This window comes from Sturnus vulgaris, chromosome 9, assembly GCF_052056855.1.
Source record: "Sturnus vulgaris isolate bStuVul1 chromosome 9, bStuVul1.hap1, whole genome shotgun sequence".
Lineage (NCBI taxonomy): Eukaryota > Metazoa > Chordata > Aves > Passeriformes > Sturnidae > Sturnus > Sturnus vulgaris.
The window spans coordinates 19,359,121-19,375,511 of NC_142251.1; the positions used below are offsets into that span (position 1 = coordinate 19,359,121).

The 16,391-nt window shown below is 36.7% G+C and overlaps 2 protein-coding genes across 7 annotated transcripts in view; both read right to left on the minus strand.

The window, feature by feature from the left end:
• The window catches only part of LRRC39 (leucine rich repeat containing 39), a 13,588-nt gene extending 10,123 nt beyond the window's left edge, over window positions 1-3,465 (minus strand). For 2 of the 3 annotated variants that reach the window (XM_088170059.1, XM_088170056.1), the window contains exons 1-3: window positions 2,974-3,465; window positions 2,356-2,401; window positions 41-220 (exon numbers count right to left, since the gene is read on the minus strand). In XM_088170059.1, the coding sequence (XP_088026185.1) occupies window positions 41-165 (125 nt within the window). In that variant the 5' untranslated portion in view covers window positions 166-220; window positions 2,356-2,401; window positions 2,974-3,465. The remainder of the gene's footprint in view (window positions 1-40; window positions 221-2,355; window positions 2,402-2,973) is intronic. The other variant, XM_088170057.1, reaches the window with a different exon arrangement.
• A 1,190-nt stretch (window positions 3,466-4,655) lies between these two features.
• On the minus strand, window positions 4,656-16,233 carry DBT (dihydrolipoamide branched chain transacylase E2). 4 transcript variants are annotated; one of them, XM_014885015.2, is made up of 11 exons: window positions 16,149-16,233; window positions 11,975-12,098; window positions 11,730-11,805; window positions 10,660-10,841; window positions 10,186-10,313; window positions 9,202-9,445; window positions 8,296-8,462; window positions 7,569-7,646; window positions 6,376-6,567; window positions 6,156-6,227; window positions 4,656-5,299 (listed from the first exon to the last, which is right to left on the minus strand). In XM_014885015.2, the coding sequence occupies exons 1-11, from the start codon at window positions 16,197-16,199 to the stop codon at window positions 5,132-5,134; spliced, it is 1,482 nt and encodes a 493-aa protein (XP_014740501.2). In that variant the 5' UTR covers window positions 16,200-16,233; the 3' UTR covers window positions 4,656-5,131. The 4 variants fall into 4 exon arrangements, with proteins under 4 accessions (XP_014740501.2, XP_088026177.1, XP_088026176.1 ...); XM_088170051.1 differs by lacking the exon at window positions 16,149-16,233 and adding an exon at window positions 13,843-15,822; XM_088170050.1 differs by lacking the exon at window positions 16,149-16,233 and adding an exon at window positions 13,080-15,822.
• Between the last annotated feature and the right edge of the window lie 158 nt (window positions 16,234-16,391).

Below are 16,391 nucleotides of genomic sequence, written 5' to 3' on the forward strand. Positions count from 1 at the left end.
TCTAGCTTTTCACATACTTGAAGAGCTACAATTTACCTACCTTCCTGCAGACCTCTGCCTGAATTCCTTTTCTTTCTGTAATTCTTCATTTATCTTGTGTATTCTCACTTCCCAAAGTGTCTTCACAGCAGTGAATGTTCCCAGGCAAACTGCAGTTTCAGCCATGATCCTTTACATGCTCAGATTTGCTTGCAGGAATCTGACTGAATTTCAGGCACCACTTCAGGTATAAGTTACCAGATGGGGACAGTGACGTGAAAACCAAAATTCTGCAATACCCACTTCATCATGTTATCAAATTAGTTAATGGAAAGAACTGACAGGATTTTATTGACTGCTTTCTCTTTATAAAAATAGATAACGGCACCTAGTTAAATGTTATTATAATAAGAAATGGTATTTTTGCAGTCTCTGCATTCTTATTCAGTGAACAACTGCTGCTCTCAATTCCTCCCAATGGTAGGGCTAAGTATTAACAATAACTATTAAATGCAGATTTGAGCATTCATTCCCATCCCTGGAAGAAATTAAGCTGTTTCCTGCAGTCTAAGGCAGTTAAATTCTGATAGCTGCATTTTGGCACCTATCTGATATAAATACTTGTCACTAAAGGAGTTTAGCAATTTACAAAAACTGAAGTGTTCCCAGAGATTAATTAGTATATTCTATATGCATTCATTTTCTTCATAGCTTAACTCATTTCAATGTATTTTATAGTTAGTAATGCATTACCTTTGGGAAAATGCATTTAAATCCTTCTGATTTCTTTTAGAATGTCTGTTTATCCCTCCTGAGTGTCAGAATTCACATTTAAAGTTAAATTCAGTAACTAAAATTTTGAAGTTACCTATTCTTTTGTGAGATAATTAATACATATTGTCCTGAAGAGCAGCAAAATTGGATACTCACTCAGTGCATCTCTCTAAAAATCATTCTTATTGCCATTACTGGAGCCAAGATACTGATACTGAGATACCCTTGCTAAACTTCATGCCAGCAGCAGTGTACTCTGAACACTGATGATCTGAACGCTCCTTTTCTAACTTTTTACCGATACTTGTAGTGGCAAGTAAGAAAAATATCCCATATATGCTTCAAACTAAAAAAAGTAAGGACAGCTTTCTTCCAAACAAGCAGGTAAGTAACAACAAAAGAAGAATTTCCTGTCTTTTCATGCATATATTTTCCTACAATAATTGCTGCAGGTCTGTCTTCTAGAACCAATCTTTTCTTTCATATTTTTTCTGTTACAATTTTGTGAGGCCTGGATAAGCCACGATTGCTTAGTGACCATTTGCATGTTCAAACTGTCAATCATTCTATTTTATGTTTACTGTGTCTTTTGCTAACATACTTATTTGTAAAGTCTGCTTATACCGAAATAAATTTAAAATGTGTAGGCAAATAAAATGTAAAATGTCAGGATTGTCTCCTGTTGTAAAGACAGCACAAAAATCAAATTATAAAGTTTGAATAAAGAAGAATCTGCTCTAATATACTAATATTTATGATTCTTATGTGTTCTCTGTTAAGGAAGAATGGCAGGATTTGACAAGTGACACAAATGGCATCCCTAGGATGGCAGTGAAGTCTGGTCTTTGGGTTCCTACAGAGGGACTGGAATTTTTCTTGTAAAGAAAGGACTATACTTTTTCCCTTCTCCACATAAATGTGATTACATTTACTAGTTTGAAGGATTAGCTTCTCTTTCAGTGGTCATCAGTGTAACTACCCTTCCCAATCCCCATTCCAATATGCAACAGTAATGCTATGTATGCATGAGGGTTTTAGCTGCAGTCAGTGGTTACAATGCAAATTGCCTGATTTTTTCAGGATTAAATTTCTATTGAGATCAAGTGATTAACAAGTCTATTATATCTTGTTGTTTAGAGACATTTTTTGAACTACAAACCCTTTTAAGAAGAAAACTAGAAATATTTTTATATAAATTGCACAGAAAAGGGACATTTGTTAATAGTTGTACTACCAAACCCAGTATCACACTATACAGTCAAACCAATACTTATTTCTAGTAAAGCTTACTCTGGGCAACTCTCTTTTGCACATTATTCAACAAATACTGTCTTAGAACCATGAAACATCAAAGGACCTAAGTACATGACTATTTTCAGGATTTTTTCGTTAAGTAACAGGATTCCATCAAAAAGGTCTTGGTCTTAGGTCTTATTATTTGTCAAGAAAATAAAAACCATAATAATTCTTGCTATCACAGCCAACAATTCAGAAGTGAATTCCCAAGCGTGGCTGTACAACAACTGCAAATTCACTCCCAAGTAATCAGATCTCCCAACAACTTCATCTCCAAGTATCAAAAAGAGTTCAACAATAACTTACCTCAATTATTTGGCGTTTTCAAGGATTTTCTGTGACTCATTGCTTTCTGGACAAGAGTAAAGATAAATTATGAATCTTGTCTGCATTACCAAAGCCATTTAAAACTCTCACTCAGACTCCAATGCAATGTCAGTCTAGTTCTAATTTTAACCTATGCTGAGAATAGAAGGCATCACATGAGGCACTTTTGCAACCCCCCCAAGCATTTACCACTGTTAGTCTTCCCAGTTTACTGAGTGTGACTGGGCCCCCCTAAATTGGACTCCCATTAACAAAAACTGTGAACAAGAACAAAAGAATACTTGTTATGCTATACAATAAGTTTATTTTGAATTTAAAAATTACAATTAGAAATAAAAAGGGCCAGCTCTGAATTAAGAATGACTGCTTTCTTTAGTAATGTTTCTCTGCAAACAGAGAAGGTAACTGAGCTTCAAAGTGCTATTAAACAGCAACATGGACTAAACAGACTAAAAAAGGTATTACATCTCTAAGTATTTCACTCATTACTTTTGCCCATGCTGAAGAATTCTCTTGCTGAAGAATTTTACTGCAAATTATCAAAGTCCAGACAGAAAAGTAATCTTAACCAGGATGTGCAGAGGGGTTATTACTCACCCCCTTTCATGGTTCCTATCATGAAACATATTTAACATTCTATTTCTTCAAATAGCCCTTGGAGAAGATAAAAGGAGAACAAGTCTATCAGAATCTTTTTCTTCAATCAAATGGGAAGAGAGAGACAACAATAATCACAGGTCACTATTTGAGGCAGAAGCCATAAAACTGGATAGTTGAATTAGAGTATAAAATGTGAAGATGAAATCTTAAAAGTATCATTAATTTGGTTATAATTCTACCACACAGAACTTTATAATGAAAAACTCCAATCCTCTCCAGTCCACAGACAACTAAATACATCAATACCAATACCTACATAAAAAGACAATAAGTACTTTAGCTTTCAATCTTCTCCTTGTGTAAGTAAAATTATTCTGTCTTAAGTATTCCAAAGTAATTTTATTGCTTTCTTTCATATGCTTCTAGTCCCTCAATTTATTTTCTCAATGGTCATCAGATTAAAAAAATATCCTAAGCCTTTAGACTAAGACCTTACCACAACAATATACTTGTAGGAAAGTAGACATTAGGCTGAGTTCTTTTGGTAGCCTTGAGTACAGTATGTTGTCTAAGGCAAGGGGAGAGTTTGAGTCACCCATACAGGATTGCCTGCATAAAATTCACAAATAAAAACAATAATTTTGGCTTTATATTTTTTATTAGGAATAAATAAATCTGATAAAAATGAAATAGGTGATAAGCATGATATATTAGTCAAACTTTGCAAGAAATGACCTTTATATAAAAGACCCTTATACCACAATAGAAATATGAATAGCACCTTACATGGATGCACCACACTTCCCTTTGTACATTACCAGCTTTCCTCTTACTCAGTCTCAGCATCACGGATAGCAGGGATTCTAGCTCTGGTAGCCTGTCTCACATCTTCACAGCTAAATGCAATAGACAACTTTGGCCTACAATTTTGAAGAATGCTCCTGCTTTTGATATATCTAAAAAAAGGAGAAAATGTCCATTTTGTGCATTACAAATTCATTTTAAGGCTATGTAACCGTCTTTCCTCATGTCAGTGTAAAACTTATGTGTTTAGAAGGTATTTCTATCCAAGAGTTTTCTTCATAACTCCCATTAAATCAGCAGTGCAATCCTCATGACGTGTTTAGTTTACCTTAAAGCCACATAAGTTTTCTGTTAACTTGAACCTATCCATTATGTGCCTCATATCTGAGTTTAAGAACAGTATTTAAGAACAGTTGAAGAACAGAGAGTACTTATCTCACAGTATTTTTTAATATCCATTCTTTGTTGAATCTGATTAATCTATCAGATTCTAGTATCTGAATATCAATAACAGAATGCAAGCTTTCAGATCATGATCATCTTACTGTCAGGCTTACCTAATGACAGAGTAATAAAACAAGATCTTTCTTTCTCTTTTGGTTTTAACAGAGAGATGCTTTCTATGAGAATAAAAAAAAACTGGAAAGCATTAAGGGCTGAAACTACTTTCATCCTTTAAAAATACAGGATATTCTAGAGAGTATTAAGGCCTTGATAGTTATCAATCAGTGTTGTCAGTACGCATTTGAATAAATATGGCCTCTTCATTTACAATTTGATAAAGAGTACCTGTGCAAGTAATTGCCAGAAAAAGTGAACTAGCAAAAGTCTTAAGTGGTTTACTCAGTTAAATAACAAAAAGCTCTCTGGACATCTTACAGCAGAAGCATTAAAGGCATTTTATTTGTATATGATTTTTGCATAATCCCTTTTAGGAATTCAGATATTATTTGTTAAAATAAATTTACGTGTCCAAAATGGAAGAACTATGAAGTATTACCCTCCAAAATTTCCCTTCAGATTATAAATTCTGCAGGTGTGGAGCAGTGGCACTCACTCACACCAGCCTGCCAATCATTCTTATTATAAAAGGCAAAATAAAGACATTCCACCACCATATTCAGAAGCTGTGACCTATTCAATTTGACAGACTGCTGTGGACGAAATTATAGCAATACTAAATGAAAGAAGTAACAACTAATTGAGACTGATAGCAGCTGTTGAGAACTTTCAACCACATAACATTATTATATAATGCACGTAGCAAAGGGCACATGTTAGCAAAGACAGCTTTTATAACTATCCAGTCTAATCCACAGAGTTTAAAGGCATTTTCTAGCCATGGTTTCCTTTATTTAAGGTCCAGCAGCATCGAAGCAGGGTTCTCCAAGTAAGATTTCCACAAGTTAGAAAACCGGGCCATTGTAGCTCCATCAATGATGCGATGATCAGCTGACCAACTCACATTCATTATTTGTGCTTTAAATACTTCACCTTTGCCATTAAACCTAGGAAGAACCTAAAAATCACAGGAAGGACAAAACCAGAATTATTAAATTAAATACTTTCATTAGCAAATCTCTATTTTTTTGTTCCCGCTAATTTGTTGATCTAAATAGAAACATTTTGCTGAATTAGACAGACAGCAGTAACACCCTGCCAAAAAAACAAGACCCTTCCATTACTGTTTGTGCTGTGGATTAGAATATATTGCAAGCCTGCATAATAAACAGTCATAGCTTGTTTCCATCATCATGGAAATACTGAAGTAGTAAAAGCCTTTCCTGACCCAAAAGTTTATTCCTGAATAGTTTATTGCACTGTTAGTGCTCAAAGTAGCAGTTTCCTTAAAGCACTTCTAATAAAATGCTCAGAAGAAGAACATAGAAGTAATTTCAGTTAACACTAATTTAATTTCCAGCATTGAAATCAAATGTCTATATTAAAGAATTAATGCCTGAGATTCAGAAAATATAAAACTGCCTTCACATTCAAAATTCTGTATTGATTCAGCTTCCTGGCTCATGAAATTAAACTTCAGAGTAGTTCGCAAGTTTTCCCCCTGCTGATAGCAAAATTGTCATTGCCTTGTTGCAAAACTTGTAAAACTGTATTTACTTTGTTTCATTACATCTTTACATTGTATTTACATAGATGTGAGTGAAACATAACAGGATTCTGGAAAATAAATATGTACCTTTGCTATATGAGACTTCTAATTAAACATTTGGTGTATGCATAGTCATCTAAAAACACCATAGATTTTTCAGCCACGAGCACTGCATTCTCTCTGCAACAAAGGCAGACTCCAGGTTTCATTTTCATTACAAATGACCTTAGTTAACACTCTCATTACTGAGATAAACTTTATATACCTGTATCTTTCCAAGTGCTCCAATAGCTACTTCAGGAGGTAGTATCACTGGTTTGGCATAAGTGCCACCAATCTAGAAAAGAAAAAGGTGTGGATGTTATTTAACAACTTTTTTTAAGCAGATTGCCTCTTGAATTAATTGCTACAGATTTTGCTCTTTGCATATTAAGCTTCAGTAAAGCTTGCATTTCAGAAGCAACTCTCATTTTCCTTGTACTTACTGTGCCAATATTTGAAAGGGTGAATGTTCCCCCAGTGAGGTCACTTGTTCCCAGCTGGCCTGCAGAGCCCAAGGACTGGAGGCGATTTAATTCCACAGCAATGTCAAACACACTGCAGACTTGAACATTTTTCACGTTTGGGACAATTAAACCTTGCTCTGTGTCCATTGCAACTCCAATGTTGTGTGAAGCCTGCAGCAAGTGTCATGAATCAGACATTAATATAAGCTGTCAACATAAAATGTATTTTGCATAAAAAGCCACTTCAAGAACATTTTCCTTATTTATCTTTTTAACCTGGAAAGTGCTGTATTTAGTAAGCAACTCCTGCACACAATTTTAAGGTGAGAAAATGATGTAATTTTTTAAAAATTAGCCTCACATTTGCAAACTGTAATTTGATGTTGACAATTTCACCTTCAGAGAATTCAAAGTCCTGGAACCAACTTCAACTGAAAACATTTACTTTAGGATGATCATATGTAGAACAAAACAAATAGCAGATTTTAAAGAGAACACTAAAATTTAAAAAAATTTGGTGTGTGCACAGTCATTTAAAAACACCTCAAACTTTTCAATCATGAGCTATGCAGTTTCTCTGCAACAAAGGGAGATTCCATTTTCCATTTCCATTACAGATGACCTCAGCTAACACTCACATCACTGACATCACTTGCTTTTCATTTTTTGGAAGGAAAAGGATTCTGAGAGATATTTATAAAACAGCACAAAAAAAGAGTCTGTACTGCAAGGAGCAAGTACACATAAGAAAACAGAAAATAGATACTTGCTGCCCAGAAGTATCAATCCAGCAGCTTGTATAAAAACTATCAAGATTGTACTTTAAGTGTTGGAACAGTTGAATCACTGTGCCATTACTTAAAAATTGATGTATTAGATCTGAAATGTTCTCATTTTAAAAGTTTGGCCCATATTCTGGTGAAAAATAGGAAATTAATATGTTTATATGCATTTTTGAGGCAAGTCTGAATAACAAAGTGACTCATCTAACAGATTACTGAAATAAGACCAATAATAAATCAAATCTAGATCTCAGAATCTGAACACACCAACTATTTTCCTGCACAACGTCATAATTTTGGTTGTTATAATTAGCTCAGGCATTCTGAAAAGCCCCTGTTAGACATTACTTCACATTTTGTGCTCACAATGTTTACCCATAGTTTACAAACCTTATATGTAACATTTTGACAGTTCTCATCCAAAGAAGCATTAAGAATGGGATACTGCAGCAATCCCATAGAGGCTGCCTGTAATATAGAGCCAAAGAAAATAAAACAGATTTTTATATTTTCTAAGCAGAGAGCTCCATGGCAAAGAAGTAATGGTAGGAGAAAATTTAGATTAAAAACAATATGGAATGAGTGTTTAGGTAGCACTCTGAGTGCAATAGCATCACCAGAAGTTTCAGACTAAGTTATACATTCACCGCCCAAGTGCAACTGCCTGCTCTTCTGAACAACAGAAGGGACAACAGTCAGTTGACCTAAGAGATTCATTAGCAATACAAAGATTATAATAATAGCATCAACAGCAGCAATGATGCATTTCATATAAGGTTCATTTTAAAGGAGCTCAAGAAATACTGACAATTTCAAAAACTGGTTTTGTGCAATTCAGACACCTGGTGATGCTCAACTCCATATTAAAAGATGCTGAAGGCACTCTATCCTTTCCCATTAACATTTCCAAAAATTGCAATGATATTACATAACTCTAGCTGCAATTCCAACTGTAAATTGATAAGTGGCTCAATAAACAAAAAAACAGTTGAAAGTTTTCCTGTCATCTGCCATAACTCAGATGATAGAGAGGTGCTCCAAACTTACAACAATCATTGAAGAGATTTTGGCAAAACCTGTGTAAGTACTCCATAGAGGGCTCTGCTGCATGCCTCACCTTTATGAAGAAAGGCATAAAGGAAAGCTTAACTCCACGCATTTCAGCTAGAGGTTTCAGCTCCTCTCGCAGCTGAACAAGCTGAGTCAAATCAACCTCATCAGAATACCCGAAGTGGGGGATCTTCAGGGCTGCACTCATAGTCTTTACCATGGCCTTCTGAAAACCTGAGAAATATTAATTATCTTCTTAAACCAATAAAATGAGCTTCTGTGAAGTTATGGTCAAATTTCATCTGTTTCCATTAACCAAATCACATAACTTAAAAAAACCAAACCAAAGCCAAACCATAAACAAAAAAGAACAGGGTAAAGAGCACTTACTGAGTTATTGCATTAATAGAATTCAGTTTTGATGATTGTAATACTTCAGATTATATTATTGCATCCCCCTGATATGTATGTATGAATTTGAAATCATAATATGATAATCTGCATTATGCTTTCCAGCCTCTCCAAAAAACTTTAATCTTCTACTTTTAATGTGATTTTTTTGTTATCTTAGTGTCTTTTATGACTGCTCTCCAGAACCAGTGTGACATGCTAGTGCAGTATGCTATTATTAAGCACTGATAAACCCTTAAATTCACTGCACTTTGCCATTAATTGCATAATGATTCCTACCATGACAAATCCAAGTTTAGAATTCCTACCTGTTTCAACATACACTTGAAGAATAAACAAGTGCAATTTGCAGCCTAACTCCATCCAACCAAAACATGAACAAGTATTTCATAAAATAATTTCAGCAGAGATGCTTCTTACAGAGAATGTTTTCCTAAATATTCACTTGCATAACAATAACATGAAACACACTCCCATCCAAAGGAATCAGCTACTCACAGAACAACAGTTACTGGTAGTCTACTGTGACCATGGTCTCAAGACTTTATATTTCATGATTTACCTGTTACAGGTTCAGTTCTATCTTTTCCTGAAAATGCAATGGGTCTGGAAACAGGCACAGGGATTTTGCGTGCTTTGTCCTTTGCAGCAGCTGGCACAGCCTCCGTTTTCCGCGGGGGTGGCACAATTTCAGCCTTCGGTGATGGAGGCAAAATAGCTCCTGTTTGTTTGGCCAAGTAGTTGAGTATATCTTCTTTAAGGATTCTGTTATCCTTCCCTGTCCCAACAATTTCACTCAATTTAATCTGAAAAGTACATAACAACCTGTGACACTTCAGTTTTATGGCAACATAAAAATATTTTATATTGTGAGCTAAGGTTAAAAATTATTCCCATTTCTGATCCAACATATTTGCAGTTTTCTTTTCCTTTCTATAATTTATTAGGTATTCAACATAGTTCAAATCACCCAGAAGTCCCACTAGTCCCTGTTTGACTGCACACTTCAAGGAGGAACTATGAATACTATTAACCTCTTAATTACCTAACAGGATCAATAGTGAAATATTAATTTGAGAAAAACTATTTGTCACTTAATTCTCTCCTAAAAATACATAATGAGCTTTCAAAACCAATGGAATATTCATAGGGAAAAAAAGGCATTAGAAAGGCATGTAATACATCACCTAGTATATCCTCTGCTCTAATACAAATCTGAAAAGCAAAACAAGGTGATTTTTTAATTTCTCCCTCCTACTTTCTCTGTAGAGATTCTCAGCAATCTCCCCTGACAGTTTCTTATTTTTATTCCAGAAAGGTTTTCTGTCTTCAGCCTAAAGCTTCCTATCTGTGTTGTAAGCCCAGTAATTCTTTTTCTATCCACCACAATAAGAAACCATAATCCTCTTCATTTTTACAACAGTTTTCATACATTTAAAATGTATTTGAAAACAAGAGTTTCCTCTAGATCAGTGTTCTTCTAGTTAGTCAAATTGCCATATAAAAGCTGTGTAAAATGCAGCAGGACCTTATTCAGCAAACCTACATTGTTCTCCATGGCCAGGCGACGAACTGCAGGGGTAGCTAATGTTTTGTGACCTTTTATCTCTTGGTGAGTGTGCTCTTCATGAGACATAGGAGGTGTTTCAACAACATCTTCTTCTGAGGCAACACCTGCAAACAAAAAGAAAAAACTTAACTTTACTACATTATAAGCATTTGTTAAACTCCAACCTCAACCATTCTGTGACAGCTGAAGTTTTAACAATTTACTTTGAGTTAATGTGGATGGGAACACAACTTGCTAAAGGCTACTGCTTAAGCTAAATATTCAACAAGAAAGGTCTACGAGATTTTAAACTCTGATAAATATCACAACTTTCTCTACTCAAGTTTCTTGATTTTATAAAGGGAAAAAATCTTTGAAGATTTTCAGGAGGAAAAAGTAAGCTTCTCTGTCACTGACTGTTTTATGACAACAAACATAAAATTCACATGAGGAATAAATGGCTTACAATACCTTTTGAAGCATCAATTTCAATGTCCACTAGTGGTTTTCCAACAAAAGCAATATCATCTATGCTGTAATGGAGTTTTCTGATGATGCCATCGTAACGACTGGTGATAGTAACAGAGGCTTTATCACTCTGTACTTCACAGATGCTGTCGAACTGAGACACGCTGTCACCTTCCTTTACGTACCTGGGAGGAAAGACACAGGCCACTGGGAAACACAGTCAGTGTAAAAACCTCCTCTGTGTATTCCTTTGGTAAGTTCAGTAACATATATCCCACAACATGGAAGTGCAATCCAGAAAAGAAGACAAATTCTATGCACTGGATATGTTTGCTACATGCATTTTGCCTGATTGCCACAGAACTCTTTGTTAGGTGAAATGACAAAATTATTATCAATATCATTACATACATATTACATGTACTTTAGTAAAGCAGAGTTTTCCTGTCAGATTGAAAAGCATCCAAAAATAAGAATGAGGCCAGCTTAATCGGAATGCAAGGAAGTCCTTAGTTTCAACTTGTCAATATATGATGAGTTTCAGAAAGGAAATGGATAGTAGGGAACATTGTCTTCCATGCAAAGAGAGGTTTGTACAAAGAACAAGGCCTTCCAACACTGCCTTCCTTCACTGTACACTTTGATTTTGTTTAATCTATTAATCACTGGCTTTTTATAAACATTTCAGAAGTTCAAATCTTTTACTAAAACCAATAGAGAAGGGATATAGGATAAAATTATTCTCTAGACTAGTCATTTGGTTCTAAAGCTCAGTCTAAGTAAACATAACAAAAGACAGGTCTCCTGAACTCAAAAAACATTAATCACTGAAGGAAAAGCCTATACACAGGTGCATCCCATTCCTTCCACTTTTTCTACTCACAGATGTATCAGATTGCAAACAAACTAAATGTAAAGCTCAGTATGTACAAGGTTTTAAAATGTGCAAAATGAAACCTGGAAAATTTCACTAGTAACCCAGAAAATATTCTCAGATAACTCATTGATCATACAGCTAAAGCTGCTAAACTACCTGGTGATTTCTTAGTTATTTCCAGGAAAGTGGAGCTTACCATTCTTTTACAGTCACCTCCGTAATTCCTTCTCCAATGTCAGAAAGCTTAAACTGGACAATTTGGCCACATGAAACTTGAAACAGAGAAGAAAATACAGTGTGTTTAATATTAAATACAAGCTACCAGACAGAAAAATGTGAATGCATCAGAAACAGTCTACACACCAGCCATATGCAAAACTCTAACACAGCACTCATAAAATAGCAAAATAAAAGAAATTATTTTATTATGAAAAAGATTACCAGCAGATGTTCTGAATAATCGCTGTTGATGACTAAACTTGAGGGCAGATTTGTCAAACACGCACACATATTTTGATTTTATAAAGCGAATGCTGCTGCACGATCTAACACGATGAATGCAAACCTGGGGAGAAAAGTCTCAAGGGTTAATACAATGGACTGAGGATGTAGAGCTCATTTAATATTCCTGATGTAACAGTCACACTAAAATAGCTTCATTCTAGTCTATATAAGAGAAGTTCTTATGGAAACAGAATTACACTGAATACATTCTTGAATATATAATAACCTGTACATTAGCAAAAGCTTGTCAGTTCTTTAACTTCTTTAACTAACACAACATATGGGGAGATCAAAGCCACAGTGACATAACCAATTAACAAAAATCATGACAGGATTTGGTGAGTGGTTCATTGCTATTGCATCTCTCGGGAATTAGCTTAATCAGGACAGGCACACAAAAAGCACACATACTATCAACATCAACTACATAAGACATCTGAAATATTCCTATCCAGGATGAATGCTGGAAGGTTTCCCTAGACTGCAGGGAAAACCAGCATATTTGTCTTCATCAGTTCTTACTCCCATCAGAGGTTAATCAGAAGTACTAACCAGAAAGGAAATTCACACCAGAGGGCCCAGAGAGTTGCCCTCTCATTTTTATTCCTACATATAGGAGGCAATCATCTTCAAGTAAACATCATCTCAAATCAGCTTCAATGATATTTTGTAAGAACCGGCCATGGTTTTCTTTTATGGTTACAACTATATTTATTCAGAAATCAACTTTAAAGGGTCTACAGAATTTTCTCAAAGATTCTTCTGAGAAAAGCTTATGCTTTATAGCCTTTGGTAATCACGCATGATTGTGATCAAAAGCAAAGCTGGTAGTGCTTGCATAGACATAAACAGGTATTGTATTAATCTCAACACAAGTTAGTTCAGACACATTCTTATCCAGTAAAATTTATCAAATTTAATGTAATTCTGGTGTTATGTTGTCTTAAGAGTGCTGTAAAATTTATAAAAATAACAATTTCGCTGTAGCTACTATCTCTAACTAATTTAGAGATATGAAAAAAATTCAGGTGCTACAATGTACCTCAAGTAGCTCAAAACTGTAAAATTTAGAAATTATCTTCTTAGAGGAGCCAGAAAGCAGCACACCTGCATGGGAAAGTTAATTTTAACTTCTTGTTTAAAAAATCCTTTCAGTAATTACAGAGTATATGAAACTTCTTGTTTCCCTCCCCACACACCAAACTGTTCAACTATTTGCTATCACATTTCACTTTTTAAAAAGTACATTATTCAGCAAGCCATACAATTCTGAACTGACAATGCACTAATTTTCTGTATTATTTAACCTAGCACTGCAAGTTATATTTAATATCCCCTTTCTTTAAGGAACAAATATTTATACAACACAATCTATCATAATGGACACAATAAAGCTATATCATTTGAGTTACCTTTCAGTTGCCTGCCACTAAGATGGTACCTACTGATCTAGAATGAGTATTTGTCTAATTCCTATAACAAGCAAATAGAAAATATTTTCATTAGTCCTCCAAACAACTTTCCATATTCAACAATCAGGTAACATGGCAATTTCAAGCTATGGAAAATTGTATTTTGGGAACACGTTTAAAGTTATCAGTAAATTATAAAACTGGTACATAATGTACATCTTCACAATCTTATTTTCTCCTATTTTTAATTCTGGGTTTCTTCCCAATTGAAGGTTACATGTTTACATTAAAATGTTACTGAAAAAATTGTTCAACTAGACCTTTTTGTCACAAACTTGCAAAAAACCTCTTTTCTCTTTACATGACCCTAAATGAAAAACATTCAGTATTTACCTGTGAAGATGATCACAAGGAGCACATCAAATCTCTGAACTATTTCTAAATATGAAGTTTCACAATGATTTCCATGTGTTTTTAACCTTTGGTTACCAATGCAGGTAGTGAATTAGTAATGTCACTGCCAAAAAAAGAGACTGGTGTTGTTATTGAAGAGTTACCATGCTGTTTCATATTCTATCAGTAGGAATAATTCAAAACTACTGGATTTTTAAAAATGAAATCTTTCTTGTTTTCAGTTTTGCACATTTTCTATCAAAAAGTTGGTGTGCTAGTATGTTAAAGTAAAAATATAGGACACAATCTCTTCACAGAGCACTGTTCCTTACTAACAAGGAAAAAATTAAAATCCATTAAACAAAGAGACTGTGCTTACAATTTCAGCATTTAATCGGCATAATACTGGTGTAATGCCAAACAAGGAACTAAAAATGGCAAATAAAAGACAAAATTAGCACTAATATCCATAGCATACCCATCTACATATTTTGATGTCTGGAAAAATCTATCAGTAAACCTCAAACAAATGGTAGTACTGAGCTTGTTAATGCGGCTACTATTACACTTAACAGCAACTTGAAGGCAATAATGTCAGCAAGGTAAAACCTTTCCTGTGCAAGTCTCCAATGTGAGGAGTGACTGTCAAAAAGGAGCCGAGGGCCCTCTCGAGTCCTTTGCTGGGACTGAGGCCACACCAGCCTGGCTCACAGAGCCATGGTCTGACTGAGCCAAGAGGCAGCTGAGTGCACTCAGGGGGAGAACTGCCTTCCCCCTCAGGTTCAGCCTTGGTTGTTTCCTTAAAAACAAGCCAACTCCGGTTTTCTAAATTACCACTGATCCTGAAAATGTATGCTGGCCTCAGACCAAAATATTTTTAAGAAGCCTGCAGACAACTGATTACCTGACAGAGAAACACTAAATTTCCAAGTCAAATTGAACAGCTCATGCTCACAGGCAATGACTTTGCATTAAAGGATACTGCCATGCTGAGCTCTCTTGACTTCTGTCCCATTGAGTCATTTTAATGAACATTTCCTCACATTGGATATGTTTTGCATACATATTCCATATTTCCAAGTATATAGTTACCTATATACTAAAGCAACATCCCTGGTAACATGTTTTAATCAGATGTCATCCCTCACCTAAATACCTGGCACATGTCCCAGTGTCCAGGTAACTGCCCTTTCCCTGCCACTGAATACAAAGGAGCCCTGGCCCAGATTCAAAACGTGCTTGCAGGTAACACCCAGTATAAACCAGCTCATTCTGTAGTTCAGCATGCACATAGATAAGATGAGCATTTTTATCTTATCAGAATCTCCCTCTGGATATTAGAGTAGATGATTAGAAACACAACTTAAAAGAAAGTGCTACCTTCGATGCTCTTAATTAGTAAAATTATTTATAAATACATATAAGCTACTAGCTGAAAACTCGATTACAAAAGTATCATTCAAAAATTCCTCCTCATTATGCTTTAAAATTACAATATGAACTATTAAGAGAAAAAACATACTAGAAACTGGAAGTGATCCTTAATTTTGTTTCTAAATTTCAAAAGTTATTTCTTCTCTGACATCTCATAAAATAGAAGTGACATAATAGGAAACCAACTAGAGCAATAGGATGCTCTTCACAACAGCAAGAAGACTATAGTGCAAGAAGACAGAAGAAAGCATGAACTAAGTCTATGTTCACGAAATTGTTAAGTATCCCAAAAAGGCAACCAAGTAGATTCACTTCTTATGGTAAGGTATCTCAACTGCTTTTCAAGTATCAAGGCTCCTGGGATTCAAAGAAATCCGCTTTCTTTTTTGGCACGTGTAGCCACACCGTCTCCGTGCAGATGCGGTATGCAAAGGGAGCTGATGCGTGGGCGGGGAAGCGGTGATGGCAGAGCAAGGCATAAGCAAAGCAATAATGGGATGATTTAGAAATAACAGAAGAGGAGGGTGTCACTGGCTTATTACAGAAAGGCACCCGTTCCTTTCACAGGGAGCAGGGGCAAGCGCAGGCAGTCCGGGGGCTGCGCGGGGCGGAGGGTGCCAGCTCTAGGGTCCCTGTGCAGCGCGGGCGGGCGGTCCCAGCGCAGCCGAGGACTCGGTCACCTGTGCGGAGCAGGGGGAGCGTGCGGCGGGAGGGAGCTGAGGCGCTGCCCGCCCCGGCAGTGTTTGCAGTGACGCGGTGCTCGCTGTGTGCCCACCGGACGGCAGGAACAGGGCTGGGGGATGCCACGCGTTACCCCTCCCGCCCCGGCTGGCCGGGAGCGCCGCCGCCCGCGGGGTCCCCGCTCCCCTTACCAGGCGCCCCGCGGCTCGGCAGCTGCTCCTCAGCGCGGTCACGGCCGCCATCTTACCGCGGGCAGGGCGGCCCCGCACACACCCCCGGCACAGCCAACCGGCGGCGGCCGCGCCGCCACAGCCAACCAGGAGCGGGCGGGGGCCGCGCCCCGGGCGGGCCGAGCGGCGCTCGGGGCCCACACGCGCCCGCAGGACGGACCGGGAGCGCGGCCCCTGTGCGGGCGCTCCCGGACCGGAGCCGCG

Bases quoted from the DNA above. Each gene is read 5' to 3' on its own strand.
- DBT (XM_014885015.2), bottom strand. From the start codon at position 16,199: ATGGCGGCCGTGACCGCGCTGAGGAGCAGCTGCCGAGCCGCGGGGCGC. The intron at 9,446-10,185 runs GTAGGTTTGCTG...TGTACTTTTCAG, and splicing joins GCCTGGCCATGGAGAACAAT to ATTAAATTGAGTGAAATTGT. The intron at 6,568-7,568 runs GTTTGTAAACTA...CACTTGCTGCAG, and splicing joins GTCAAAATGTTACATATAAG to GCTTCACACAACATTGGAGT.